Below are 27,928 nucleotides of genomic sequence, written 5' to 3'. Positions count from 1 at the left end.
TACAAACGAGCTGACCATGAAGTAATTTGCTTATTAAGAGAAGATATTTTTCTATGTCGCGTAATATATGCTCAAAACCTCAGTTATATCTTCATGCAGCAGTACTAAAATTTTCAACATTAAAAATGTTTGGCAAACCTGAAAAGCATCTACAAAGTATGTTTAGTGACCGGTCAAAACCCGATCATTTTTGACCGAGGTAAAATGAAGTTGCGCGGTCACTTTGACCATGCGGAGGTATCTCAGCCGTTATTTGGAGCCCAGCGAACGCGGTAAAGCAATTAAATTAGCACATACCAGCGTTACAATGTAGCTTTATTTTAACCGTGTAATCATGCATGACACTATTCCTAAATTCCTGTGCAACGTTTCTATTACATGATCCTTTAGATAACAAGATTTCCCTCATTTTCCAATTTCTACTTTCGACAGTCTAATTCATGTTCTACGCTAAATGAACAAAAATATTGTGCAAAAAAATTACTTGTTCGTTATGTTCCTAAATTCCTGAACAACGTGTCTATTACATGATCCTTTAGATAACAAGATTTCCCACATTTTCTAATTTCTACTTTCTAATTACTACTCATTTCCCTCATTTTCTAATTACTACTAATTCATGTTCTACGCTAAATGAACAAAAATATATCGTGCAAAAAAATTACTTGTTCGTTATGAACTGTTGAAAAATTATTTGTTCGGTTATAAATTGTGCTACGATATCTCATACACCTGGTTCGCCACACCTTGTGCAAGCTTCATCCAAACATCTTGTGAACGGTGGGCACTGTGGTGGAGCACTACCTCTGGAACACTTTACGATCTGAGGTTTCCACACCATCCAATGTTGGTCAACGCTTTTCCTCGTTTTCATTTGAAGCTGCCACATGCACCCTCCGGTGAACTCCTGATTGTTGCCATAATTTTCACAAGTGAATGAGATCTCCTGGGTCTGTTCTTGGCTCTCGGTCCACTCCCTTGCCATGGAATGCGACACTGTCGTCGTGACAGACGCCCCACCAAACTTAAAACCGGCCTCGATGGTGGCACTCACCTCGACTGACGTTTCTTCACTGATCGTCGACGAATAGCTTATAGTATTGCTTATTGTTTGAGTGACTTGCCCGTTCTCGTTACAGCCTACCAGAGACCATGATGCAGTTGGGATAACCCAATTTCCGGTGACCCATCGGAAGCGTTGATCTTGTTCTAAAGTACATGTATACGTGCCAACATTTGCATTCACTGCGGCTGAAGTATCGGCAACGTCCAAGCACTGTCCCGACTTTCTGTTCAGAAAGGAGCAGTACTCTCCATGGCAGAATTGTCTAGGACTATGCCACATTTGATCCCTGAGATCCTCACACGCATACATATTAACATTGCCAAATCCACTGTAGTCGTCGACGTCTAGACACATTCTGGACTTATCATTAACCACTTCGCCATTTTCGTATTGGCTAAAGTACTGATCAGCAGAGTTCTCGCAGTGGTATATTCGAACATTGTCCGTTAAACTTGGCTTTGAGCCGCTATCCACATCGAGGCATTTACGAGATTTTTCAACTTGCAGCCGGCCATGATTCAGCACCATTCCTCGCGAGCGGAAATAAAAGTATTGGTCCTCTGTGTTCTCGCAATGATATGTTCCAATGTTACCGTGCCCGTCGTAATTTTCGACGTCCAAACACCTTCCGGATTTCATGTTAATCATTTCTCTTGCTTTCTGTTGAATGCCAGCAGTGTCGGTGAAGGTTCTTGTTCTGCCATATCTCCACTTTTGGTAGTTAGGAATTCTCGGGTACACTTGGCACGTGCTCGAATGAACATTTCCATCACCATTTACCCCGGCTGTAAAACAGTTATATGGGGCTTTCGTGTTACGTAACGTACCATCGCCGCACCAGATGATTTGTTGGTCATCAAATCCGTCACATAGGTAGGTGTGAACATTTCCTCCGCCGGAAAGGTTATCTATGTCAACACATCGCCTCGACTTCATTACGCGGAATTCGCCGATTACTATTGGATCCACACATACCAACTGAGCTGCCGTTGTTGCAAAAGTGGCAATGGCAATACCAACAAAGAGAATGCTTCCTGTGTAAGTATTTCTCGACATCTCAACTTGCTCAGTTTCAAATTAACCTTAAGAAAAACGTTGAATATATTTTACTTTTAAATTCCTTGAATTAGAAACGTGGAAACAAAGGGAGTGTTTTGATTCTAAGATTTGGCATTCCTTTCTGTAAAGACAGATCTTCTGCTTTTCTTGAGGTTCGTTGGTTGTATGCATTTCTATCTTTGTCTGGAGCAGACTTATTAACGAATTGCAATGCAATTGTTTACATTGAGAATGCATGAACCACAAGCATGCAAGACCTTTCAAGGGCAACTTTTGGCCCTTGAATGTGAATGAATAATTAATGAGCAGGAAAACCACTAACAAACTGACATTTGATCACAAAATCGCATTTGGATATCTCGATGATAAACCTCGCTAATAATTGTACAATGCATTTATCGGCATATATAATTACGAAATGTGATCAAAATCACTGGTGGTTTTCATAGGAGTACGAAGTTGTGTATTTACTAAGAGTACGAAGTTGTGTGTTTTGAAATATGACCCTCGCTAACTCTGACAAATCCACAAGGCATGTAATACGTTGTTTTTTATTAATTAGCGGAATATAGTATGTCTTTCCTGGGCATTGTGATGAACCCTAAAATGAGCGAAAAAATCAAAATTCCGATCTGCGGATTTGAAAGATTTTCTCAAAATTTCTCAATTTCTCAGTTTGAAAAATCCTAGATCCACCCCTGCCGTAGCCCATTTCGTAGCTATTTTCTTCGGTGTCTGTCCTTCCAGGCAACTGCCAGTGAATAGAATTTGAAATCCATATACCCTCTCATATATGCTTTTGATCTTTATACTGAGTCAAGCGTCACATTTGAGTTCTTTTGAGAAGATATTAAACAACTCAGCGGAATTCTAAAGTATTAAGTTTTGATAAAAGTCCTGTAGGTCAGTGTTAATACGCTTAGAAGAATATTGAAACTTCGTGCGAGTTTCTTTCGACACGCGGTTGACGAAAAATTAATTCGGGAGAGCTTCCGCAGCTGACATTTTTAAACTCTATTTTGAATGCACAAAAGTGGAAGTGGAGTTATACAAATAATTTGGCGTAAAAGCGCGCTTGCAAGTTAACAAACATTGATCGACGATCGAGCTTGTAAGAAAGCTAATTTTTAGCGCATATAAAAAGGGTCAATCAAGAAAATAGTCACGAACGCCAAGGGTTTATTACTCCGTGGAAACCCTAAGGAAACTCTTATCGGCGGTTAATTAAAGAACATACAGAGTATTTGCATAACATACAGAACATATGTAGAAAATTACCTATCACTGCCTCCGACGGGATAATTTTCCACAACAGATAACAAATATTTATCTATAATATCGCTTCGACTCACATTCACATTCGTTTTTGTACTTCTCTAACCATGTGCTTCCCGCCCAAAAGTTCACCCGATTTTAGGGTGGGCCCACGCAAGTTACCAACACATACAGAGATTGCATGCAGGTGAGATTTCCACGGCACATTATGTTCATTGTTCACCAGTGTAAAACGATAACGAATATCGACCGTATTAGTGACAAGGATTTATTTTTTACTGTTCAAATTTTGATCGCAACGCGCAAATCCTGTTTGTGCGTAAGAGACCTCTTCGCCTTCGGTGAGTATTGTGTTTATTGAATATTGTGTTTTCTACATTTTTTTAACGAATTTCCTTGTGATAAGTTAATGGGTTATGCGTTAGGCATGTATGTCCTTCAAGCTTGTCCATGAACAAAAATATCAAACATGATCTTGAGGCTGCCATGCATATTAATTCGCAGCAGTCATGTGTAAATTGCAAATTTTGCATATGAATTTCAATAATAGTAGGTTTATCAAGTTAGATTAAATGTCATGATATGATTTCAGTTGATAAATTGAGATTTTGTACAGTTCTTAAAAGATCAGGTACATGTGATTTTTTACGACATTTAATCATTTATTCAATATTATTGCTGTAATTAATTGCAAATTATCTAAATCACCACAAATTGGTTGCAGAATATGTAACAAAAAACACAGTCTGTCATGGACTTCTAAGCCGTTATGAAATTTAATCTTTGTTAATTTCTAAGTCTTCAGTCTTTCGGCAAACAGTTGATAGCTACACTGTGATAAATACTTAACTTTTTAATTATCGCAGCAATGTTGCTGTAGTATATATGAAACATCACTGTTCCTGGTATATGCATGTAATTATATTTATGTACTTAAAAAAAACACAGTCTGGCTTGGACTTCTAAACTGTTAAAGCCCGGCGTACACTGGAGGAAACAGCTGAGCTGAGCGTCACTCGTTGACTGAACTGTTTCCTCAAGTGTGCTGTGTTGTATTCTGCGTTTTCTGGCACGTGTGCTATCGACGTCGGATATTCAACATGTTGAATAATTTTGTGCACTAGTGAACATTTCCTCACAGTGTGCACAGCAGTTGGTGCGCGAGGAAACAGCTCAGCCAACAGGATATAAGAATAGAATGCCACTCAATGAATCATATAAGTGATTACTTGTAATTTATTTGGCAGTGATTTTAATGATTTCCCTACTAGCCTAATTAGGTAATTTAAGTTAAGTAAATAAATTACAAAAAAGTTGTGCTGATGCCAACCATAAAAGCGTTTGTCTCGCACTTTTCTCCGTGTATGTTTCTTTTATGTCTCATTTTGACATCATATATTGAGTTCAATGCACGCCGAGACCTTTTAAAGTTTTAATAGTCAAAAATATGGACGGAAGCTGTTGTCAAGGGTGAACCGAGGCATGATTCCACGGTTGCGAACCAATGTATAGTTTCACTAGATTTGTACCGCCAATATATTTCTTTATGTCTGATATTATTAGTTGTGCAACTGAATATAGTCAAAACAACTCCAACTCAAGTTTGTAGGTTAGTTATTACTTATTTCATTATTTATTTCAGTATGTTCGCGCCGCTATTTCTTAGCGCCAAAAATTTCATCAAAATGACGGTAAGGAAATTTTAGTTACTCGTAATTTCCTTTGAAGCAGGAATGCTAGAGAACGGCGAGGGATAAGCCACATAAAGTTCATACAATGGGCTTTATTCTCTATTTTTATACACATATGGGACTTGAATTTAAATCTTATATAACATATAGGAGCGTACAGGAGTAAAAATTTATACATTCAATACAACCTCTCAGATCAATGAAGATCATGACGTCACGAGGCGCCTGGGTAAAGTTATCCGAGTTATCATACGTGCTTTGAGTCATTTGTCCCCTTTCTTTCAACTGTTGGTATCAAGGGCGAAAAAATCAAATTCTAATTTACAGTTGAGTATAAAAAACATTTAAAATTTTCCAGTGTTGAAGTCATGTAAATTGAAGAAAATGATGATTCAGTTTCGTAGAGGATCTGACTTCTGATTGGTTGATTTTTATATTCAGATCAGCAGGAAGGGTATATTTGGGCGGATATATATGGGCAAGTCCAAGCCGCAAACAGGAAAAATCAGATCAAAATTTGTCATTGAAATTATAGGTCCTGGTCATGTGTTCAATGGCGAGCGAAGACAGTACATAAAGCCTCGATTCTCGTTACTCGGTAATCTATATCGTCAATAGTGAACACTAACAGGCGATTGCGGAATCGCAGCAAGGCTTTACACAGTATATATGCATGTGTATTTGGCAGTATAAACAAATTACCGGCAAATTTTTACAGTGAATACTAACCGTATTCGAATTGTACTCGCTCGTACTATGGATACTTGGCTTTTCATGCAGTGTGTTTATAATATTTTAAACAAAAATGATTTCATGCTATGCATACGAATAGCTTTGCATTTTCCGAACAAAAAAGTGCGAATTAGATAAAGTGATTTAAAATAAACTGATGCGTCGATCGTGCGTTTTTATAAACAATTCGCGATGCAAAAAAATGTTAACTCACCTCTATATGCACAATATCTTGGTATCTTGCGGACTGAGTTCAGCAAATGTTCTTGACCTGAGAGACCGTGGCCCCGATATGAAGTTAACACTCTTTGGCCTGACACTTTTATCTGCCGAGCATGTCAATTACAGCATGCAAATGAATGGAAATGAAAATTTCAAACAAGGAGCACTTGTCACGAATTTACTGATGTGCTTTGCAAATGCTATAGTCAATGTTTCCCCTATGATGATAATTGAATATTAATGTTAACTTAAAACATGGAACACAGCTTTTAGAAAAACGTTTTCATTATATAGAATATTAAAGTTTCGTCTAATCTCTAGATATATAGTGAATGAGTTAGAATTTGGTATATCTGTATGTATATGCATATTTTATATACATAAAATGTATAACATCACAAGGATATAGGGGAAACATTAGATATGCAAAAATGTAAATCATATCAATTAACAAGGTCATGTAGGCGGGGAAACATTAATCACACGCAACACAGTAAACAGTCTGCAAGAAATCTCCGACACTCAATGCAATTGAGTAGTAACAGCCATTTCAAACAAGGAACATTTGTCACGCAATTAATAATGACAACGATTCTTCCTTGAAATAATTGATTATTAAATGTGTATACTATAGAGATCAATTTGACAACGACACGCTTTTAATATACAAAAACACAGCGAGCAACAAAAATCGAATGCATCAAAACATATTTCAATGGAAGTTAGATATTCTTTCTGAAAGATTTGAGAATGTGCTGAATGTAAAATATCTTGAATATGAGAATTATGTTTTGAATCTCACTCCTATATTTCGACGCCATCTTGAAAGAAAATGTAAACCGGCAAATTGCCGCCAAAATGACAAACGACAATTTTTCACGTGTGAAGAATATCGTACGTCCATGCAATCAAAAGCCGTGAATGGTACTTTTTCACACGTGAAATACATCGTACGTCCAGTCAAATAGCATGAAATTAATTTACACAGTGAAATACAATTTTTATATCATCATTCTGCTGTGCATAAATCTCTATACACATATAATAATAATGTATAGCTTAAAACGTGGAATACAGCTATTCAGACTGAAAACGTTTTATCCTATAAACGTAAGTTATTGAGTTAGAATTTGGAAATTCACTAAAGAACATCACAAGGTTACAGGGGAAACATTAGATATGCAAAACATATCAATAAATATATCAATTAACACTGATTATTATGTAAAACATATCAATTAACAAGGTCATATAGGCGTAGAAGCGTTAAGTATACAACACAATAAACAATCGACAAAAAATTGAGGGAAACACGATGTAATAAAAACATATATATAGCTACCTTAACAGTTAACGCATTCATCACTTAAGAAATAAAAAACATTTGCTGTGTTTCTATACAGTTATAGAATAACGCTTCGGAGTTTGGCACAACGAGAATCGGTTCTCGTAAAATATCGTGATTTGTCGGTGGCTCGCATATTAATATTGGATCTATACTCCCCACCGACAAATCATGATATTTTGCTCGACTTTCTCGAATAATTGATTATTAATTGATCTGTTTTGTGTACATGTCTGTCTTCTTCATCATGTTTCCCCTATAACCTTATTGAGTGTTTTTACATATATATAAGGGAAACATTAAACATGCAAAAATATAAATTATATCAAATAGCATGCTCATGCATATAGGGAACATTAGATGAGATACACGAAAATAAAACAGTCAATAAGGTTATAGGGGAAACATGATGTGTATATATATATATATATATATATATATATATATATATTATATATATTATATATATATATAACATATATATATATATATATATATAATATATATATACATATATATATATATATATATATATATATATACAAAACCTTTATATATAAGTCTAAAAAAAGCACATTAGCTACGTATACAATAAGGCTATAGGGAAAATATAGATACGCAAAAATATAAATCATTAATTAGCATGGTCATGCATATAGGGGAAACATTAGATATACAAGAAAATAAAACAGTCAATAAGGTTATAGGGGAAACATGCATGATGAGGAATACACACGTACATATTACACAAACATATGAATTAACAATCATTGAATAAGGTTATTAGCGCAACATATATAGAACAACGTATGTATATATATAGCTCGGTTCGGATGGGAGCAATCTATGACAATATATTCCTAGCGTGGGGATAATATTACGCCGCCCGTTGGATTACCGAAACGGCAAGGCTTCACATCAGCCGTGTTTAAAAACATCTGAAACGTTTGCATAACAGTTCCTGAGCTAACAAAGAGCAGTGATGCTATTTCATCATAACTTCGGTCATAAAACAATCGTTGGTAAATCATTCTCCATCGTAAATCATCATTCAGGCATTTTTGATTGACAATAGTGAGCTTAAGCAAGCGACGTTTTTGACAACACAAACCGCATGAGTAACGTGAAAAGACTGGGTCAAGGATTGTGATTGGTGAAAAACAAAAACTTTACTTCCGGTGAACGTACGTGTTGTCAAAAACGTCACTTGCTTAAGCTCACTAATAACTAGTGTACGCGGCTTCATATATTGAACGCGCAACTATCGCGAAAAGACCCACGCGAGTCATGCATATAACAAATCATGTGATCGATATTTAGATTTTTAGGCATATATGTATATGACAACCTTTTTGATATCGACTGTTTAAGGTCCCTTTTAAGGCAGAGCGTTTAACACAAAATGTTTTTTCGCTTTCAAATACGTAGTACAACTAGAAGCTTAAATTGTAGTTACCTAAAAGGCAATGAAACCAGAGTTAGTTCGTACAATCATTTCAGCGTCCGCGATGAATGCGATCGCAACCAGAATTAATAGATTTCATATCATTTTCGTATTTTTTTTTCAATCCTCCTTCATATCCAATGTCCAAGGCACGATTCATGAAAGGGTTGAACGGGAAGACGCCGCTATCAACTTTTTGAGGCTTGCATGCATCCCTGTATCCAAAAGCCTTTTCTGGAAGATCAGGAAATATATCGTATTTTGCCGCGGTTCTCAATGTATTTTTACATTCAACGGTACGGCTGTAATATTTCTGAAATTCGTCGTTCCCAACTCTTAGAGAGCCAAATGATATGACGGCATCAGGTCGCCGATGATAATGACCTCTTACAAATGTAGAGGCCTAGGTTGCCATCGCTCCACCAGGACTATGACCGCGGTTACAATGATTTTGTAACTTCGTGGAATTGAATGATATTCCGCTTCAAACCATTTCTTTATGTCGGAGTAACGATTTCTAAATCATTGATGAATTCTGAACCGGTCTCCATTGATTTTCACTTCAACTAGGAATACGTTTAAATTTTTTAGCCAATCGTTTCTGGTGGTTGTCCCACAAAATCCAAAAACAGCTAATTTTTGTTTGTGATTTCTAAACACCAAAACTTCGGTATCTCGTCTTTCGTAGCCTTTTGCCACCCAATCTCCGATGCTGCAGGATCTTCGGTAACCATGGCGCGTCGTTTTCTCTTGGATATAACCGTTGCTGATGAAACGCTCAGTTGAGAATGGTAGGTAGGCTGCTTTCGACACAGATAGAGCCAGTTTGATGAACTTATCGGCAGAATTAACTGGCTTTTTGGGCGGCGCGGGCTTTCTCCGGACCCACCATCCGCTTGCAGTGGAGAAAAGTAGAAGAGCAAAGATCACAATTGAATAACAACGAAACATGCTTAATTCCCTTAAATTTTACGCACAATCCTCAAGTCTGACAGTCATCGAGAGAAACAATATGAGTGTGCCATCCTTCGTTAATATATAGTCTCTGTAGCGGATGCTCGGCATATTTTTTAAGTTATTAAAACAGGAAGAAATTCGAAAATTGAAAAAGGAACAATCAGTTTGCACGTAGACTATTTTAGGGTTGGGCTATAGTGGAGGGGGTGTATGCTATATGTTTTTTTTCTTTAGTCTTTTTTTTTGTCTTGCATAATTTTCAACTCAAAATAGACCCATTTCCTCAAATTTGAGTTCCTGTTTGGTAGGTCAACGTGGGAGGATGATGCTTCTGTACTGAAATATTAATTGTAATTTGTTTTAAAGTGTCAATGCAATGTTGAAGTGTTTGGGGCCCATAGCTCCATAGCTTTAAAATGTTCTACCAGAATTGAATTTATTTGCATCTAAAAACTGAGAATTCGCGTCGCGTTGGCAAATCGCGTCCACTAGCGCGTGGGTCTTTAAAGCACAGCAATGCCAATTTTACTGGTATCGCAGAGGACTTGAGTCTCCTTGGGTCTCGAATTCTGTTACAAGCTAAGATAAGATTAAAGAATATCATCTCTCAATTTTACAGCTATAATTTGACTATAGTTAATACGTGATACACAAAAAGAACTCTTTCAAAACAAGATATCAATGTGATACACCCACAAGAAAACGTCAAAATTGTCCCATATAAACGAATTCAAGTCTATTTTGGTGAGCCTTGGATGACAGAAGACGCTATATGTATTCACTATTTACAAATCATTCTAAATCGGTTGTTTGGAACGGAAGTATATTCGCATAATCCGCTATTTTGTGTTTTCCTAATCTACATTCAAATGTAATGCTCAATTTCACAGCAAAATCGTTTATTTAATACTTTTAACTGAACTCTATATGTGAACTGGAACTATCGCCCACCATGCCAATATGAAGCCGAATCGGGCACCAGTGCCAGTCCATTTCAATGTTTCTGTCTTCCGATCGCACCAACAAAAACAATAGAAAGGGACTGGCACTGGTGCCCAATTCGGGCTATTCGGCATGGCGGGCTACAATTTTAACTTATTGGGGGCTCTGGTTTCGAGATTGTAAATTAGCTTCATAGATGGCGTTCAAATCACCCTGTGAGATACCCGTGACCCGTCAGTTAATAGAGAGGTCAGAGGTTAAGATACCCGGGTTCCGGTGTACGGGTACGGATAGCCTTATTTTGTTCAATGAATATCCATCAGTGTTTCTCAATTTTTTTGAAGATTAACTCGACAATTCTTTTTCAGTAGACAGACAGTAGACAGAAACCCAGACAAAAACTTTGACGTCTGTAAGAAAATAGCTATTTGTGGAAGCTATCACCACGATTTTGCCAATTTTGCCAACACGGTTAACATACTCATAGAAAATATTCAATTTGGAAGGCCTCCCAAACCCTTTAAATCAAAATATTTTCCGAAAATCTGCAAATGAAAGGTATCAAACTCCCCAAAACACCACGGTTCTTCTTCTGACGTATGTTATTTTGCGCCAAACGTTGTCGGCATGTCGCTATGGCAACAAGAGGCTAGTTGTTGCCAAAGAGAAACAGATTTTGAGAGTTGTGCGTTTAGAGCGTTTTAAAAAGTTTTATTTTCGCCAAAATGATTCCTCCAAACGCATCGCTTGTCAAATACGATAACCCGGCGTTAGTGAGCAGAAATACTGATAAAAAATCACCGCGGGTAAGTTTCAAACTTTCATATTCTGATCGTCGAAACATAAAATTTTGGCAGAAAAGTAGCAGTAAGGCGCTTAATTTCTCGTCTGTTCATGGTGCAAATGACTAAATATATGTCAAGCGTGTTTTATTTAGCATGTTTTACAACGATTTCTACGATGTGTAGGCCCTATAAATGGGAGAGAAATTGTATTAACGATTTGAAATAGTTTAAAACGGCGATTGAATTGCCTTTAATATGAACTTTGCCTAAGGATAATTTTGCAGAACTTATGTGTTGTTTTCAAAGTATAGATGTCATAGGGCATGATGGCTGCATGGAGTTAGTTATTCACGATTTTTTAATGTTGAGTTTACCTTCTGCTATTTCCACTGAGAATGTGAGACCTACGATTGTGACTTCAATATCATCAGCATTATGAGTAGTCTATTTTGTGGTTACATCCTAACATTTTATAGTAAATCAATTTGAACTATGACATGTTTGTGTTCTTTGGAAGTATCAAAATTTTAACTAGGCAGAATAGGCCATGATCAAGTTAGGATGAATGACTGAAATATACCTCCATCTTTCAGTATTTTTAAGCAGCCTGTTGCCAATGTCAATAATTTTGCCCTTTGATAAAGTTCATGCAAAGGCCATGTGAGAAAGGCCATGTGGAAAGAAATGGGAAAAGGAATGATTTACTTTGTGGGACACCAACCTTTAATTAGCTGATAAAATTTAAAGTGAAAGTCAGGTCATTAGTCATGCTAATGTAACAATTAATGCAAGGGCTCTTTGATATTAAATTTACCTAAATTTAGCGTAAAGTCTAGTTCATGTTTATTTTTGAAGCACAGCAAACCTGATTAGATATCTAGACAGCACATCATATTTCACACAGTATAAATTATATAGAAGTTCAAAATGTAAACAAACCATTTGTTTACAACTATATGTACATATAGACCTGAGGCCAGTTGTATAAAATACTAGTTAACTGTCAACATTTAAGGACAGAATTGGCCAATCAGAATCATGTATTTCTGAGTTAACTGGGATTCAACAATGCAAAATGTAATTTAGGAGTTTTATACAACCGGCCACTGACCTCCATAGACTTCCATCAGGCAATATTTGCTATCATTATTTAGTCCCGGCCATTGAAAGTTAGCCAGAAACAAGATGTGAATGGAAGCAGTCCTATACCACCTCCTCCCAAGACAACAAAAATAACTGCTAATGATGTTCAAAGCAAGAATCAGCAAACAGAGGAGATCCTCAATTCCATTTTACCACCAAGGTATATGGTCTATTTTATGGTACCAACATCATAATTGCAGCTCTGCAGTATTTAATGGCCCATCTATTCTTATAGTACCAGTAAACTGCAGTAATTAAGATATTATTGTATAGAAAAAAACCTGATATATAAAAATGAAAATCAATATTTCTATATTTTTCTGCCATTAACATTATAGCCTTAACATAGTACCAAGTTGTCTTTTAGTATATAACAGCAAATTTTAAATAGTTTGATAACACAATTTTCATTAGAGAATGGACAGAAAATGGCCAGCTGTGGGTTCAACAAGTATCAAGCACACCTGCAACAAGACTTGATGTTGTGAATTTACAGGTTAGAAACAGGAACCTAGCATGATAATTGCATTGGGGGGTGGTGTTTGTATTTATGCAGTTCTGCCCATCAAATTTCTTTGAAGTGCATTATTTTACAATAGAAATCCTTTGGGCAGAACTGAACATAGGAGTGAACACACCCTGATTATCGTTCTAGTTACGCTGTTAGTTAGAAACTCAATAAATTGTGCATGGTTATTGATTTATGAATAAAATCAATGGACTACCACAAAGACATAGAATATGGTTGGTTGAACTAGAGAAGGGTACAAAGTAATTGGGGTCACTCTGGAGTATGGAGATATTATTTTTTTAAACTGGATTGTATTCAATGTCGTAGCATTCAAGATTTGGGACTTTTAATTGCCTACCAGGACTGAGTGGTTGAATTTTCAGTGGGGGTTATGCACACCTTTTGTTTATCTCTGTATAGCATATGCGAAATAGTCTTGTAGATTGGTACAAAAGTGCATGAATGCAGCTGCATGGGCATGCATCATGCTTAATCTCATGAGCTGTACTCAATGCAAATGATTTTGAACAAATAACTGAAAGATCATTGGCATTAGATTTGCCTCATAAAAGGCACAGCATCTACACTGGCCCGCATCAAGTAGGCTGTGCTTAAAGTATTTGATATTTTAAACTTCAGGAACAATTGGACATGCGCCTTCAGCAAAGACAAGCAAGGGAGACTGGTATTTGTCCTGTGAGAAGAGAACTGTACTCTCAATGCTTTGGTGAGCTTTAATCAAGCATTGCACTACAGGCGTAAAAATCATGTTGATGCAAGTTGTTAAAAACAGGAGTGAACAATGTTGTGCTGCACCCTGCAAACAGTACTGTTAACAATGTTGTTGAAGCTTGTTGAATCATCAATGTTGATGCAACTTGTTACAACAACATTGCATCGTGATTGCATCAACATTGATGATTCAACAAGCTTCAACAACATTGTTAACAATACTGTTCCCAGGGTGCAGCACAACATTGTTCACTCCTGATGCGACAACCTGATCAATCTTTGGCCATGTATATATTAGAACATGTACTGTAATGTACATTAGTGTCTTGATTGTGCCAGGAGTCCGAGCAACTAGTTCAAGTGCATGTGATGCTGTGCCATAATTGATCTCCATTCAAGTTAAAGTTATTTAATGTGAACCTTGTACCATTTGGAAGCCCCATATGAGTTTCTGACAGTAACATCAATCAGCTCATAGTCAGTCAAGATATGTTTGGAGAAAATTCCTTTTGGTTTCTTTTTGGGTCATAATATACATCTATCTCAAAAAATGACATAGTGGATTTTAATCTAGTAGGATATGAATACCGGGAATGTATACATGGTTTCCATGGTTAAAGGAAGAAAAGTTAAAACAACAAACAAGGCCGAACACAGCGGTGGGGAAAAGGGAGGGGGTCAGCTGGCCCCATAGAAAAAGTTCAACTTCATAGAAAAAGTTGTATGCAATGTCATGTTTATAAAAATGATTCCCAAGGGCAAAGCGGTTCGCGTTGTCGGCGCTGCAGTGGTCCCCAGCCAAGGAACATCACTTCCCAACCCGGCTGAAAAATTCTGCGTACAGTCCTGACACCAAATATATATATATTTGATAGTTTTTTGTTTGTTTAGATGAACTAATTCGTCAGGTCACAATCAACTGCGCTGAGCGAGGATTACTTCTCCTAAGGTAATTAAATTTTGCACAAACCCCTTAGACTAACTGACTAAGGTCCAAGAGCTGCTGGTGTTTCCACCCTACCTTAAGCATGTTTTTCACTAAGCCAACGTATTCATGCAAACAGATATAAAGTAGGAACCGATTCTACTTTTTCGCGGCGAAATTTTTCGCCAACCAATTACATCGCCGGAATTTAGATATCGCTTCGCGTCGCGCGAATATATGAATTCGCCTAGTGGAAAACGGGCTTTATACGGGCTGCGGTTGGCCTGTGCCTCTCTCTTTCCGCTACAAAACCACACTGAATCCATCCCTCTTCATTCTATCTTTTTACATTACAGAGTACGAGATGAAATACGAATGACAATCGCTGCTTATCAAACGCTTTATGAAAGCAGGTAAGGCGGTGTTGAAGATTAGTGACCTTGATATTGACGTTTACGGCAAACGCCAAACCAGCGCTATTCAACTTTGTGTTTTACCGACATATGCGCTGCGGAAGATCATTTAAGCGGGGGAGGGGAAAAATATTCATATATTCGTGTTAGCGGACCGTAAAAACAATCAATCTCAAAAACTAATAATGCTGATCGTGAACATATGAATATTTGCCTATATTTATTACCTGAAGTGGATTTTTTCTAACAAAACTGGAATTTTCTGGGAAATCACATCATTCAAAATTTGCTTCCATGATGGCTGCAACGTGTTTGGCCCGCTTTCCCCCAACAACCAATCAAATTAAGTTGCTGAAAATTGCCTTGTTACATAATTAATCACAACACTTTAAAAAGCTGCGTCTATCCGGCTTGTTAAAACGTAATATGTAAGATCTATTTGCTATATGAGAGATATAATTAGATCTAGAATATTGTAATACGTAAGATCTATTTCTGCGGATTGTATTTTTTGTATTTTGCTGGGTATTTGCAACCAAATTTTGCGACCAAACCTAAAACTTCGAAATGTTCTTTCTAACGGTACTGATTAATTTACTGCACTAGTTTAAATCTTCGTCTTTATGGCCAGTGTTCCAGTTCAAAATAGAGTACAGTTTTTTACTACGTAAGTTCCCTGCCTCGCACCAGTTGCCACAACGCGCGCGTGAAAGACGGACAAGAGGACTGGGCTAAAGTAGGACACAATCACCATGACGAGGATGAGGTTAGCCAGCAAATGTCGTTTCCAGTACTTCGTCCACACGCGGCCAATTGGAATATTGTAATAATGGATTTGCACAAAAATGGACAGCACGTTAAAAAAGAAGTCAATAGCGATACCAATAGCAGTGTTTCTCAAAGCCTCGTAAAAAATGAGCGAAACGGACAACTCAAAACTCTCAACAAAATACAGTACGAAGTATCCTTGGCTCAGAACCAACGTGCTGTACTCGAAAAGCATATCTTGAATTTCTAAATCCGCCCTTAATCGCCTATTGTGCGGTGTATTGCATGGCATTTCGTTAAGTCTTTTGCAACAAATCGTTCGCTGCAACCGCGCGATGATGCATCTCCACATTTTGAATCTTATACGATGGCTCGCTTTCTTCAAAAAGTTCAAAACGCTCGCGAACAACGAAAGACCGACGAACAGCCAAATGTCAGTAAAGTCCGCTTGCATCGTTCGGTATAGGTAAATCACGCCGCCCCGGACAAAGTACGCTAGTACAAAACTCCGGCTGGGATGTACAACCTCGGAACTTCGTCTCAGCGCAATGTGTCTGCAGATTGCAGCAGGAATGATGGTCAACGCGGGTGCCATAGCCGCGATCATGAACTTGTATTCGGCTTTCTTAGTTCTATTGAAGAAGGGAACTATGGCGTATCTGTAAACGAACGACAGCAAAGAACAGACAAGAAATTCCATCGATACTAGCACAAATATATGAAAATTAGAATAGGATACAGTCTGTCCGCGGTATCGAATATTGTGCCATAAAACCATGCCAGAAACGATTATCCCCGTCAGGAAAAGAACATTTGTAGGATATCTATAATAGATGTGCGTGTCGTATACCCCAAATGCTAGTAATAATAGGTAATAGATTATTACCATTAGTCCAAAGATCACAGACACATAAAAAGTTGAGAAGTATTTCGTTTTGAAAACCTTCCAACCGAATAGCACCGCAGTTGTTGATGGGAACCATAGGTTCGTTACCATTGCTTCAAGGCTGTCCCCAATTACCCGAAGTCTTTTAACAGCCGACGGCACAGTGTGGTTGTGATGTTGCCATTCTCTGCAGTTATCGGTGGTCTTCAAATCCAGATATAAATATGCCATCGTGAGGGCGGTTGGCGCCACGATAGCAATTGTCATACTTAGACTTGTCGTTACGCTTCTGGAAATGGATTCCAAATAACCGAAACGACCTGATGTGAGGTCACTAAGCCTGCGATAGGGTGCTGAACTTTGGTTAACGATTTCAAAGGGCGTCGAATTCCATTCGTTGTTGTTATCTGAGTTTTCATACTCTTTGTTGATATATGGCGGCCATTGATGTTCCTCCGAGGGCCTGCTCTCGTTAGAGTTAGCTTCCTGATCAACCTCTTCTCGGAAAGAGACACGTGGGGTTTCGTGTAAAAACAGCGAGAACATTGACAGAAACATGGCTATAATTTCTTCCAACATGTTGACAGATCTCTGTAGTGACACGATTGCAAAAAAAAGCCGGAATAACTGGATATTTTGAGCAATGACCATGTACAATCACCGATGTTTTGTCACCCCTGACGAAAGGTCAAACGATATCCTTTTGTTGACTAATGTCCGAGGATCTGCACATTGACCTGTTTACAGTTTTGCCAGAATGTATATGGCAATAGGAACAAAGAAATTGGAAGATTATAAACAACAAACATGAAACACTGTGGTCATTGTTATGGAGGATAAATGGTATGAGATGTCGTGAGATCACTGCCATTCAAATGTTGCGGAATTTGCATACCACTTATTAAACATGAAAACGCTCATAAAAAACTCGTGTCGCGATTGTTAAACCTCAGCACGATTCTTGACCGTATTTATTAATATAGAATGGTTGTTTGGTACGACGTGGCAACGGGGGGGGGGGAACTATTTTGTAACTTTCGTTTAAAAACGTCGAAATTCATGCATGCAGTTTTGTTGGCCGTTGCTGAAGGTAAAAATAGGACTAAATCTTTTTAAAGAGTGCCATAGGTCCATAAAGTGACAGCACTTCGTCAAGAGCTCAAGTGGCAAGCTAGCTTGTGTCGCCCACGTGTCAGATGCGTGCATGGATTGTGGCTGAACTGAATAGTTAATCTGGCTGAACAGAACTGAATAGCTGTAGTACTGTACGTTTATTTAATTTGGGTACCGGATTGCGATGGGAACAGCTCGAATTTTGAAGTTAATAAAAGACAGTGAAATTTTTAATGTCCAACACATGGCTGAATAAGTATGACCAAATCTATCAAGTTGATAAGCATTTACTAATCACGATTGCTTCATAACGACAAACGAGGATGTCGAGACGAGCGCATCCGGTACCGTGTGAACGCTGTCTTGGTCATTGTTTGTTTGGAACCTTTTTAATTAAACTCCACGCCCCTTCTCGCTGCCGAATATAATCGCTCGCTTCGTGAGCCGTGATTCGGTAGGTCTTAATCTTGCAGTTACATACTGTTTGTTTTCAAATTAACAAGACGCCTACTAGGCGTTATATGATCGCGTCGTTCATAGCGGCGTAGTTAGCCCAGCTATGCAAATTTTGTGTCGTAAATGTTCTTTAATAATAAAAATGAACAATATACCGAACTATAGTCGCATGTTGAAAGCAGGAGAAACACACAACAGCCCATTTCGAAACTGCTTGAAATCCTTTAGTGCAGGCTTACTCTGCTCGGCGTGTGCAGTTAGTTGTATGTGTAATGAGTGTAAAGATAAAGATAGCACTTGCTAGCATTTTGATCGCTTTATTGATTCTACTTTACTGCTTCGAAGTTCGAAGATGAAACGAAATATGCCCAAAGTGAATACAACACGTGATATAACTAGCAACTTACCTGTGCGCAGGTTCCCGATTAGGGTGATATGGCCTGCAGCTAGCGACGCTGGGGGTCGACCCTAGTTGAGCGACCGAGCGAGCTTGAGCGATCGAGCGTAGCGAGATTATAGCTAATTTTGAGGTGCCCTTTTCGGCTGTAAAACCCGATATATATTTTCCTATATGTAGTTTTAAATTAAGTTAAAAAGATTTAAATGGCCCATTGCCTGAACAAACTTGCACAGTGATTTTTACTTCATTCAAACACTATTGTAAAATAACATGTATATAACATGTGCTCTGATTTATCGGAAGCCCGTGTTTAGATCAGGCCATCCAAACACGGAAATTTAATTCGCTTTTTGAAATGAAACTTGAGAGACTATTTTGATTTTGCTATTTGTAAAAGCGAAATACGGATGGCCGGATGAGGCCATCCAAACACGGAAACCATTAAGTATTTTGTTTATATCATGAAGAAAATTTACAAGAAAAACATTTTAATAAGTGTTTTCATATGTAATAAAAACTCAAATTTCAGGCATGTTGTATTTCTGAGCTTGCACTGCATGGTTTCTTAAAATGCAACTTATTTCTTTAAATTATTTTGCCATTGCATGCAGAAATCAATATAACACATTTATACACTTTCAGTTCGCGTGTGTGTTCTATATCATATGTGTTAAAACACTATTAAATACATTAAACAATTATTGGATGAGGTTTTTGTGATATGCAGAGTTATCAAGGCAGGGCTGATAACGCTTACCGAGACCTTGATAACTCTGCATATCACAAAAACCGAATTCAATGTTTTATTATACATTTGAAGAATAGTAAACATAGTATTAACGAATAAAAAACCTTATTTAATAGCAACATTCAAAAACACATCAATTATGAATACATAAATACATTTAAATGAATACCGCTTGTTAACCAACGCAGGCTGACTTACAGATAACTCAGTTATCTGCTATAACTTAATTTTGCTTGATTGCGCGATTTATCTGTCAACTATTAGGCAATCAAATTGCTTTTACGACTATAATGTATATTAATATGTATTATACATACTTAGCATCAAATGTGGTATAACAACTGCCTAAATAGACAAAACACTTCTCGACGTTTCGACCTGAGGGCCTTCGTCAGGAGAGTTAGTGTGAAAATTATTTAATGAACTATGAAAAACATTTTCATACTAACTCTCCTGACGAAGGCCCTCAGGTCGAAACGTCGAGAAGTGTTTTGTCTATTTAGGCAGTTGTTATACCACATTTGATGCTAAGTTGTTTGAAGACGCTGCCACGCTGCTCCTTGGTTATATTGTATTATACATAGTTAATTCATTGTGTTGCAGTGTTGCTTTTGGCATGCGAAAGGCTTTACAGGCAGAACAAGGGAAGGCTGATATGGAACAGAAGGTAAGTGGCGAAGTGGCGAGTAGATAGACAGCAAAAAACTACAATTATACAGTTTTGTTAAAGATGAGGTAAAGTCCGTTCTGCGCATATATTCCGCGCATCAACACATTCCATCAGTGGAGGAGCAACTTTTGGAATGTTAATGATATGCGATATTAACGCGTTGTATTACAAACGGCAGTTCGGGAGCAAAATTATTTTATTTTATGTCGCAAGGCGAAGAGGCTCGAATTGCGAGTCACGACGATAACTTATCTTATCATAAAGCTGCTAGAAAAAAGCAATATTATGCTGAAAGGAATGCTCCAAGAATTTATTTGTTGAATAAGGCCCGAAATGGCGAGGCTATTTGTTGTCGCTACAGACGCCACCTTCTCGCTTGTCCTACAATCACAAATATATAACGTTTTAAATAACGGCTGGTTTATTTACAAGCTTCGCTTTATATTTTCTTCAAAATATAACAATATTTTCTTCAAAATATAATAAAAAATAAGCATATTCATCACAGATCACAGCCCGTCGAGCGAGAAGAAAATAATAAAATTATAACGACTCATACGTCATGTAAAGATTATATAACCAACGTAAACAAACATTGTTATGCGCAGAATATATGCTCAGAACGGACTTTACATCATCTTTAAGAATTCAAATCTCAAACAGGTCTAAATTTTGTGAATTTGTTGAGTTATAAGAACGATATAGCTCTGACATAAATTTGAAACCGAAATAAAGTATATTTCATGAGATATTAGTAAGTTTAATCGAGGATTTTGATTTGGTCAACATACGTGTTGTCAAAAAGTCACTTGTTTAAGCTGACTACTAAAGTGGAAGTCAAGTTCGTATGTAAACAAACTGTTGGTCTACATTTTGACCTTCTGTACTTTTGTATTTTTGAAATACGATTGCCGTTTGAATATCTAACACTATTCAGGTAAAATATGTATTAATTAAAGTTTATGTTCTGAAAAATTCCAACATGCGACATTTATACATCTGGGGCCGGTTGTATCAAGCCTGTTTAGCTTAAACGGTGGTTAAGTTCAATGATAGAAAAGTAAGTCTATCGTTTTATTTAAGAAGCAAAGTAAATGTTTTTAACCTTAATGCAAAGATACTGTTTACAACTACATATTCAGTGCATAATATTCAAGTTGACTCATTCAAGAGGGATGTAAAGCCTGGTTTTCACCACTCGCAGATAGACGCCGATGCTCGGCGATGCTGACTTGGCAGCAATCGGCGAGTATCGCAGAAAGGCGGTTTTCATCATCGCAGTTTGTCGGTTCCTTGGCGCGGCAAATCCAAATTGAGGCGCCAATCGCCAAAGTGCATACAAAATGGTGGACGCTCTTGACGATATGCTTGTAATACAGGCCAATTTATTACTGGTCATAACACTTTTGCGAAGAAAAAAACAACTTTTACAACGGAAACCATACAAGAAGAAGCGTTTTTGGGTGCGGCAAATATTCGAACGGCGCAAAACACTCGGGCAGTACAACACTCTCGTACAAGAGCTCAGATTTCACGATCGCGAATATTTCTTCAGGTATTAAACTGGTGTAATTTACTAAATTTAGGTGAGCAGAGTCCAAAGAGGTAATTGAGTGTGAGTGAAAAGGTGAAGTGCAGTGCTAAATTGTGCATGAACTGAATTAGGTTTTATCTTCAACACATGTTTTTCCTTCAGATTCCTGAGAATGAGCCCTGATCGATTTGAAAATTTACTTCAGCTTATTGCACCCCACATAACAAAGAGCTGTAGGGGTCGTGAACCGATCTCAGCCTCTGAAAGACTAACGATAACGCTTCGTTACCTGGCAAGCGGAGAGTCTCAACAGTCTTTGTCCTTTAACTTTCGAGTTGGAAGGACCACTGTCAATAACATTATTAAAGAAACATGTGAAGCGATTTGGTGTGCTTTAAATGACATATATCTCAAAGCCCCTCAAAACCAACAGGATTGGATGAAAATTGGTGAAGGATTTTTCAAAGAATGGGATTTTCCAAATTGCCTTGGGGCCCTTGATGGTAAGCACATCGCCATTGAATGCCCAGGTTATAGTGGATCGGAGTACTTCAATTATAAAGGTTTTTTCAGCATTGTTCTGATGGCCATGTGCGATGCAAAGTATTGTTTCACACTAGTGGACGTTGGGAATTATGGAAAAGATAATGACGCCCAAATATTCAACAACTCTGAAATGGGACGAGCTTTCATAAATAATGAAATAGACATCCCACCTGCCAAATCAACACATGGCCATGTTCTTCCACATGTAATAATTGCAGATGAAATATTTGGTTTGAAAAAATGGCTAATGAAACCATTTCCTGGAAAAGGTTTAACTGAAACACAGGCAATCTTTAACTACAGGCTCAGCAGAGCTAGAAGGACAATAGAGAATGCTTTTGGCATTTTATCAGCAAGATGGCGCATTTTCCTCAAACCCATTAAAGCTAATCCTACCTTGGTAGACAACATAGTAAAAGCTTGTCTTTGTCTTCATAACTACCTAAGACTTACAGACAATGCTCGGTATATTCCGACTGGGTTTGTAGATTCAGAGGATAGTTCCGGTAAGATCATACAAGGTGATTGGCGGTCATTGGTGGTTAATGAAGGAGCATTACTCCCAACAGCAACAGGCCGTGCATTTAACAGATCCTCTGCAGGTGCAAAACAGACTCAAGATTTATTTAAAAAGTACTTTAACAGCCAAGAAGGGTCATTGAGTTGGCAGCAAGCTTATGTTAATAGTTTTTGACAATTATAAACAGATAATTTACTAATATAATTTTCAAAAGGATGTCCCACAAAACCCCACAAAGCTATTAAAGTCACTTGTTGTTAAAATTTGAATGACTTGTTTGAAAATTTTTGCCTGTGGAGATTAAAACAACTTATAAAATGCAAAATACAAAACATTTTAAATTTGCTAGAGAAGAGGGGCATGTTGTGGGTTATCATGTTTGAGTTAAAAAATTAAATGTTGCTATTCATATTTGTGAAGTGTAAATGTTTGGTAATAAAATTCATTTGTGGATACAAAAAATGTTTACTGTTATCATGCATAAGAATGTCAAACACTTATACACTTGAGGGTCCCAACAGGGTCTAGCTATTATATTGTTATGGGATATTACAATAGTTTTGGTCACCATATATAGTTTATATCTTTTATAAATATATTAGTATACTATGTTTAAGACAAACAACATGAATAATAAAGGTCACAACCAAATGATTTTTAATTTTCATCAGCAAAAATTGTAACAAAATGCATAAGTGCAATAATAAATTGACAATATACATGCCAACAAATAATGTTAATTTAAATACATGAAAAAACAAGACCAATGTCAAAGTTAGTTGAAGATGAAAACTTTCTTTACATTATTTTAACCCAACTGTTCATCCAAGTCCAAATAAATTTCAAGAGCTTGAACTTGAAGCATTCAAGTTTGCACCAGACCAATACATGGTTTGGGTGTCTAGTCCTTGAGGGGGAAATTGCATATAATTTCCCAGTTGAGGTTGTTGGGGTGTACTGCAACATCCAAGCTCAGCATCAAGGAACACCTTTTCAATGGAACTTCTCACTATTGCTTTCTGCCTTCGATCAAGGTTCCTTAGGCGATTGGCTAAACTCAATAGATAATACTCATCTTCATCCATCTTCTTTTCTTTTGCAGACCTTTTGTGCAAAGTAATTGTCTCACTAAGATTAGTCATTGCTTTATTCAGCTGGGCATCTGTTTTCTCAAGCTGTCTCTTTCTGCTTTCTTTTTTCATCCATGGTTTTACTGGCTTGTCATTGGATGATGCTTCAGCAACTGACTGATCCATTGTCTTATGATCAGGATTCAATATATTCAGGTAATCTTCATCTTCCTCATCTTTCTCTGATGACGGTGTAGGATGATCAGTGCTTTCATCATTTGAATCCTCAGAAAAAGTGTCGTCAATTGTCACAGGTGTCACAGGTGTAACAGCTCTGAAGTTTCCTGAACTTGCTCTGTTTACGATATAGTTACTCAGCCATCGCAAATGCTCATATTTTGGATCTAATGGTATTATATCACCACTGCCACATCCTGATCTTCCTTTTCTAGATTTCAAATACTTTCCAAATTGTGTTCGTATGGTTTCATACCTGCGCTTGACCTGATCTATTGGTTGACCAACTTTTTCTGCGATTGCTTTCCAGCAATTGGACTTTTTATTTCTATCTTTAAATTCTTTCAAACGTCGATTATAAACTGTAGGAAACTTTTGTACAAGTTCCATAAATTTGACATCGTCGTCAAAAACATTTTCTGAAGGTTCCGCCATTTTGGACAAGAAGGCGGGGCAAATTGGAACACTAGGTTCGAAATTAGGATGATTAGCATTTTACGATTGTCGCCGAGGTCCGCAGATGCGGTTTTCATGGTTTTATCAGTCGCAGCCGATCTGCGACAAACGCCGATCGTCGTAACAAAACAATTTTTTTTGTTTTGCTACGATCGTCGGGGACTGTCGCAGATTGTTGCAGATGTATTACGATGAGCGGTTTTCACCAATTACGATGCTCGGCATCTGTCGTAATTTTGATATCGGCGTGCATCGCCGACTATCTGCGAGTGATGAAAACCAGGCTTAAGCGTGTTATTTAATTTTGACTTATTCACCGTTTAAGCTAAACGGGCTTGATACAACCGACCCCAGGAGTCTTCACATTGTTGTGAGCGTAACCGATGCGGAGAACCGTAACTCTAACTTCCGCTTTAAGTTGTTTCAACCGAGAAATAGATTTTTACTTCATTTGTGCGAGTTCTTTTCGGCCATTTGAGATCACCTGGATATAAAGAAATCGAATAAAACATAGGATTTAGTTCGATATTCTAGAAAATCAGTTCACTTTTCTACGAAATTTATACCAAAAGAGGCATTGCTATCAAATGATCAAATATTACTTCTATAGCCAACAAAAATGGAACAGAAAAGATTCTAAAAACGCCCAACTTTTGGGAGTTTCTAGATCTACGAAAATGAGAGCTGGTTTTCATAAAGTTTTATGGGAATTATTAAAACAAGAATTTATTTCAATATTACTGACTTCAAAGCGGGAAATCATATGAGATCTTTTTCAGTGCCCTTTTGCTGCAAACAGTCACCCATGCATGCATGTATATACGGCTGGCCCGGTTATGAAATGATGGTGCTTTATACCAAAAAAATTATATGTGATGCTTAGATTGAAGAGCTGGACAACGACAAGAAAGAGTTGGAAAGGCAAGTGAACGAGCTGAAAGCGAAGTGCGATGCGATTGAAAAGCGCGAAGCTGAACGTCGTACCATTGAAGAAAAGAAACACGCTGAGGAAATTCAGTTCCTGAAACGGACTAATCAGCAGTTGAAGGTATGAATTATGATCTAGTCAACGAGTACACAACAGACACATTTTGTCCACAAATAGACATGTTCAGCCGTTCGAAAGCTATATACAGCCAGGGCGTAAGAGCTGTTTTCCACTTAGGGGAATTTTGCGCGCGGAGCGGAATTTTTCATTATCTGCAGGCTTTCATACAGAACTATAATGTGAGAAGAACAAAAAAATTCCGCTCCGTGCGCAAAATGCCGCCTAGTGGAAAAAAGGCTTAAGGCCTGCCTAGGTTATACGTCACACTTTGGTTGCGTCGAATGCAATTCGAACGTTATAATAAGACGATAGTGAAGCTTATTATATATGGTTTCAATTGCATTTGACGCGACCAAAATGCGACGTATAACCTGGGCGAAATTTTCCGCATCAAATGTCTATGCCAATGTCAGGAGTTGTGTTTTACGTTTACTAACTCTACTGTTTTAGACCCAACTTGAAGGAATCATTGCGCCAACCAAGAAATAGAACATCATTTTGGAAAAAACAGACTTGAACATTGTAAGAAATGTATGATATAATGGTTCAAACCCTAAATTTGTTTACTTTCGGATATCATTCGTTGTTCATGTATTATATTAACATAATCGTTATGGTAATGAATTATAATTTAGTTTTACCTCACCTGATGGGTTGGTTCAAATTTTCAACCCGGCACTAGCCTTACTGGTTCATATCAACATATTGTCGAAGCGTGATCCATTGCCTTTGTTGTTGATATGTAATTGACCAGCCTCGTACCCAGGCGCTTTAGTAGTGAAATATGTAACGTTGCATTCAGCTATTCTATAGAGGTCAGCTGGAAAAAAGTGAGCGCGCGGGGGTGTTTGGGTGGTTTGCAACGTTATATGTTTTTTCCTTAAAGCGCCTGGGTACGAGGCTGGTAATTTACGTTGTTCTTGGATAACTGATCTTGTTTCACTGTGATGTTCATGTGTACAGTAAATATCTACCTATAATGATCGATTCATTCTTTTAAAAGTCAATTTCTACAAGTAAATTAGCTTGTAATTACACCAGGTAACTGACGTGAGTATACTTACGTGATCTAGTTACAAGCTAATTTACTTATCACCATGAAAATTACAGGACTATTGCTATCGTCAATCTCGCGTAGATACCGACTCCATGTGTACTAATACCGTGTGTTAGTGTACTGTGAGAATATTTCGGTATATTTAAAGCATCTATTCCGGCCAATGTTCATGATCAGGCAAAAACTTTATCTCGCAATGGGCGGCTTTCGGCTTCGAAAATGTTTTTTTTTTGCAATTTTGAAATGGGCCTATAGCCTTCGTGAATCCATAGGAGTAACCTTAAAAAATTATTGCCTCCTTTTTTATTCCAAACAAGACGCCTATTCTGGCGGCTACTGCGTCGCGCTAATCGTTGCATGCAACTGTGCCCCATTTCCTGTCAATATTTATTCCTTTAGAAAAATGTTTCTTTCTTAGGTTTTCTAGTAAATAGAGCACTTCGTACAGAATATACGGGTAAAACTGCATTATAGGTGCTAGGCATATGTAGCTAACGATATACGTGAATAAGGCTGAGTTTGGAATAATGTACTCTGGGAATCAGTTTGTACTGAAATTCAATAGGATCGGTCTGGCCGTTTTTACCCTTTAAAGGAAAGTGCGGTTTGATTGAAAAATGGCATAGAATGGTATATACAAGGCTTTCATAGCATACAAGGCTTTCATGGCATACAAGGCTTTCATGATTCATGTGATCGTTGTCTGTAAACCCGTTTCAGTGCAGGTTTACCATGATCAGTGTGTGCTAGTGTATGCAGAGTGAGCATATCAAACAAGACAAGTCCCAGCATTATGATTACCTGTGCGTATTTTCTCGAACGACAGACGTCTAGATTTCCTGCGCTATCGGCCATGCACAGCGACTCGTGTACGTGTTATTTTATATGACGTGTATCGTGCATGCTGTTTCCTGCTTTTGGTTCGCACGACCCGAGTTCGAATCCCGGCGACAACAAACTTTTTCAATTTTTTGTTTCAGTAAAATATTTCTTTTGTGGGGGTTACTAGGCTTAGATTACTATTTGAAGTGTGTTTAGCACGAAAATATTTCGATACGAAATCAAACGAGTTCAAAATACGACTATCTTAGTTAGCCTGCGCGGCCAGGTAGACCGGGTCGAAAACGTAAAAAACACAAAAAAAAAACAAAACAAAACACCGACGGCAATTTAAGAC

General features: G+C 37.6%; 3 protein-coding genes across 3 annotated transcripts; 2 read left to right on the top strand and 1 right to left on the bottom strand.

Annotated features, from left to right (window-relative positions):
* Positions 1-303: 303 nt before the first annotated feature.
* On the bottom strand, positions 304-6,583 carry LOC114525156. Its single transcript, XM_028546377.1, has 2 exons — positions 6,038-6,583; positions 304-2,148 (listed from the first exon to the last, which is right to left on the bottom strand). The coding sequence occupies exon 2, from the start codon at positions 2,120-2,122 to the stop codon at positions 725-727; it is 1,398 nt and encodes a 465-aa protein (XP_028402178.1). The 5' UTR covers positions 2,123-2,148; positions 6,038-6,583; the 3' UTR covers positions 304-724.
* Positions 6,584-11,407: 4,824 nt separating this feature from the next.
* LOC114525212 (33 kDa inner dynein arm light chain, axonemal-like) lies at positions 11,408-26,335 on the top strand. The gene is made up of 9 exons (XM_028546437.1): positions 11,408-11,539; positions 12,673-12,821; positions 13,076-13,157; positions 13,812-13,899; positions 14,796-14,853; positions 15,186-15,242; positions 20,217-20,280; positions 25,530-25,694; positions 26,145-26,335. Exons 1-9 carry the CDS (start codon positions 11,459-11,461, stop codon positions 26,181-26,183), a joined length of 783 nt encoding a protein of 260 aa, XP_028402238.1. The 5' UTR covers positions 11,408-11,458; the 3' UTR covers positions 26,184-26,335.
* LOC114525211 (protein ALP1-like) lies at positions 21,960-23,111 on the top strand. The gene has a single exon (XM_028546436.1). The coding sequence runs from the start codon at positions 21,990-21,992 to the stop codon at positions 23,055-23,057; it is 1,068 nt and encodes a 355-aa protein (XP_028402237.1). The 5' UTR covers positions 21,960-21,989; the 3' UTR covers positions 23,058-23,111.
* Positions 26,336-27,928: the final 1,593 nt, after the last annotated feature.

This window comes from Dendronephthya gigantea, unplaced genomic scaffold, assembly GCF_004324835.1.
Source record: "Dendronephthya gigantea isolate DGI-Jeju-01 unplaced genomic scaffold, DenGig_1.0 000033F, whole genome shotgun sequence".
Classification (NCBI taxonomy): domain Eukaryota; kingdom Metazoa; phylum Cnidaria; class Anthozoa; order Malacalcyonacea; family Nephtheidae; genus Dendronephthya; species Dendronephthya gigantea.
This window is presented reverse-complemented; position numbering and strand designations above follow the sequence as displayed.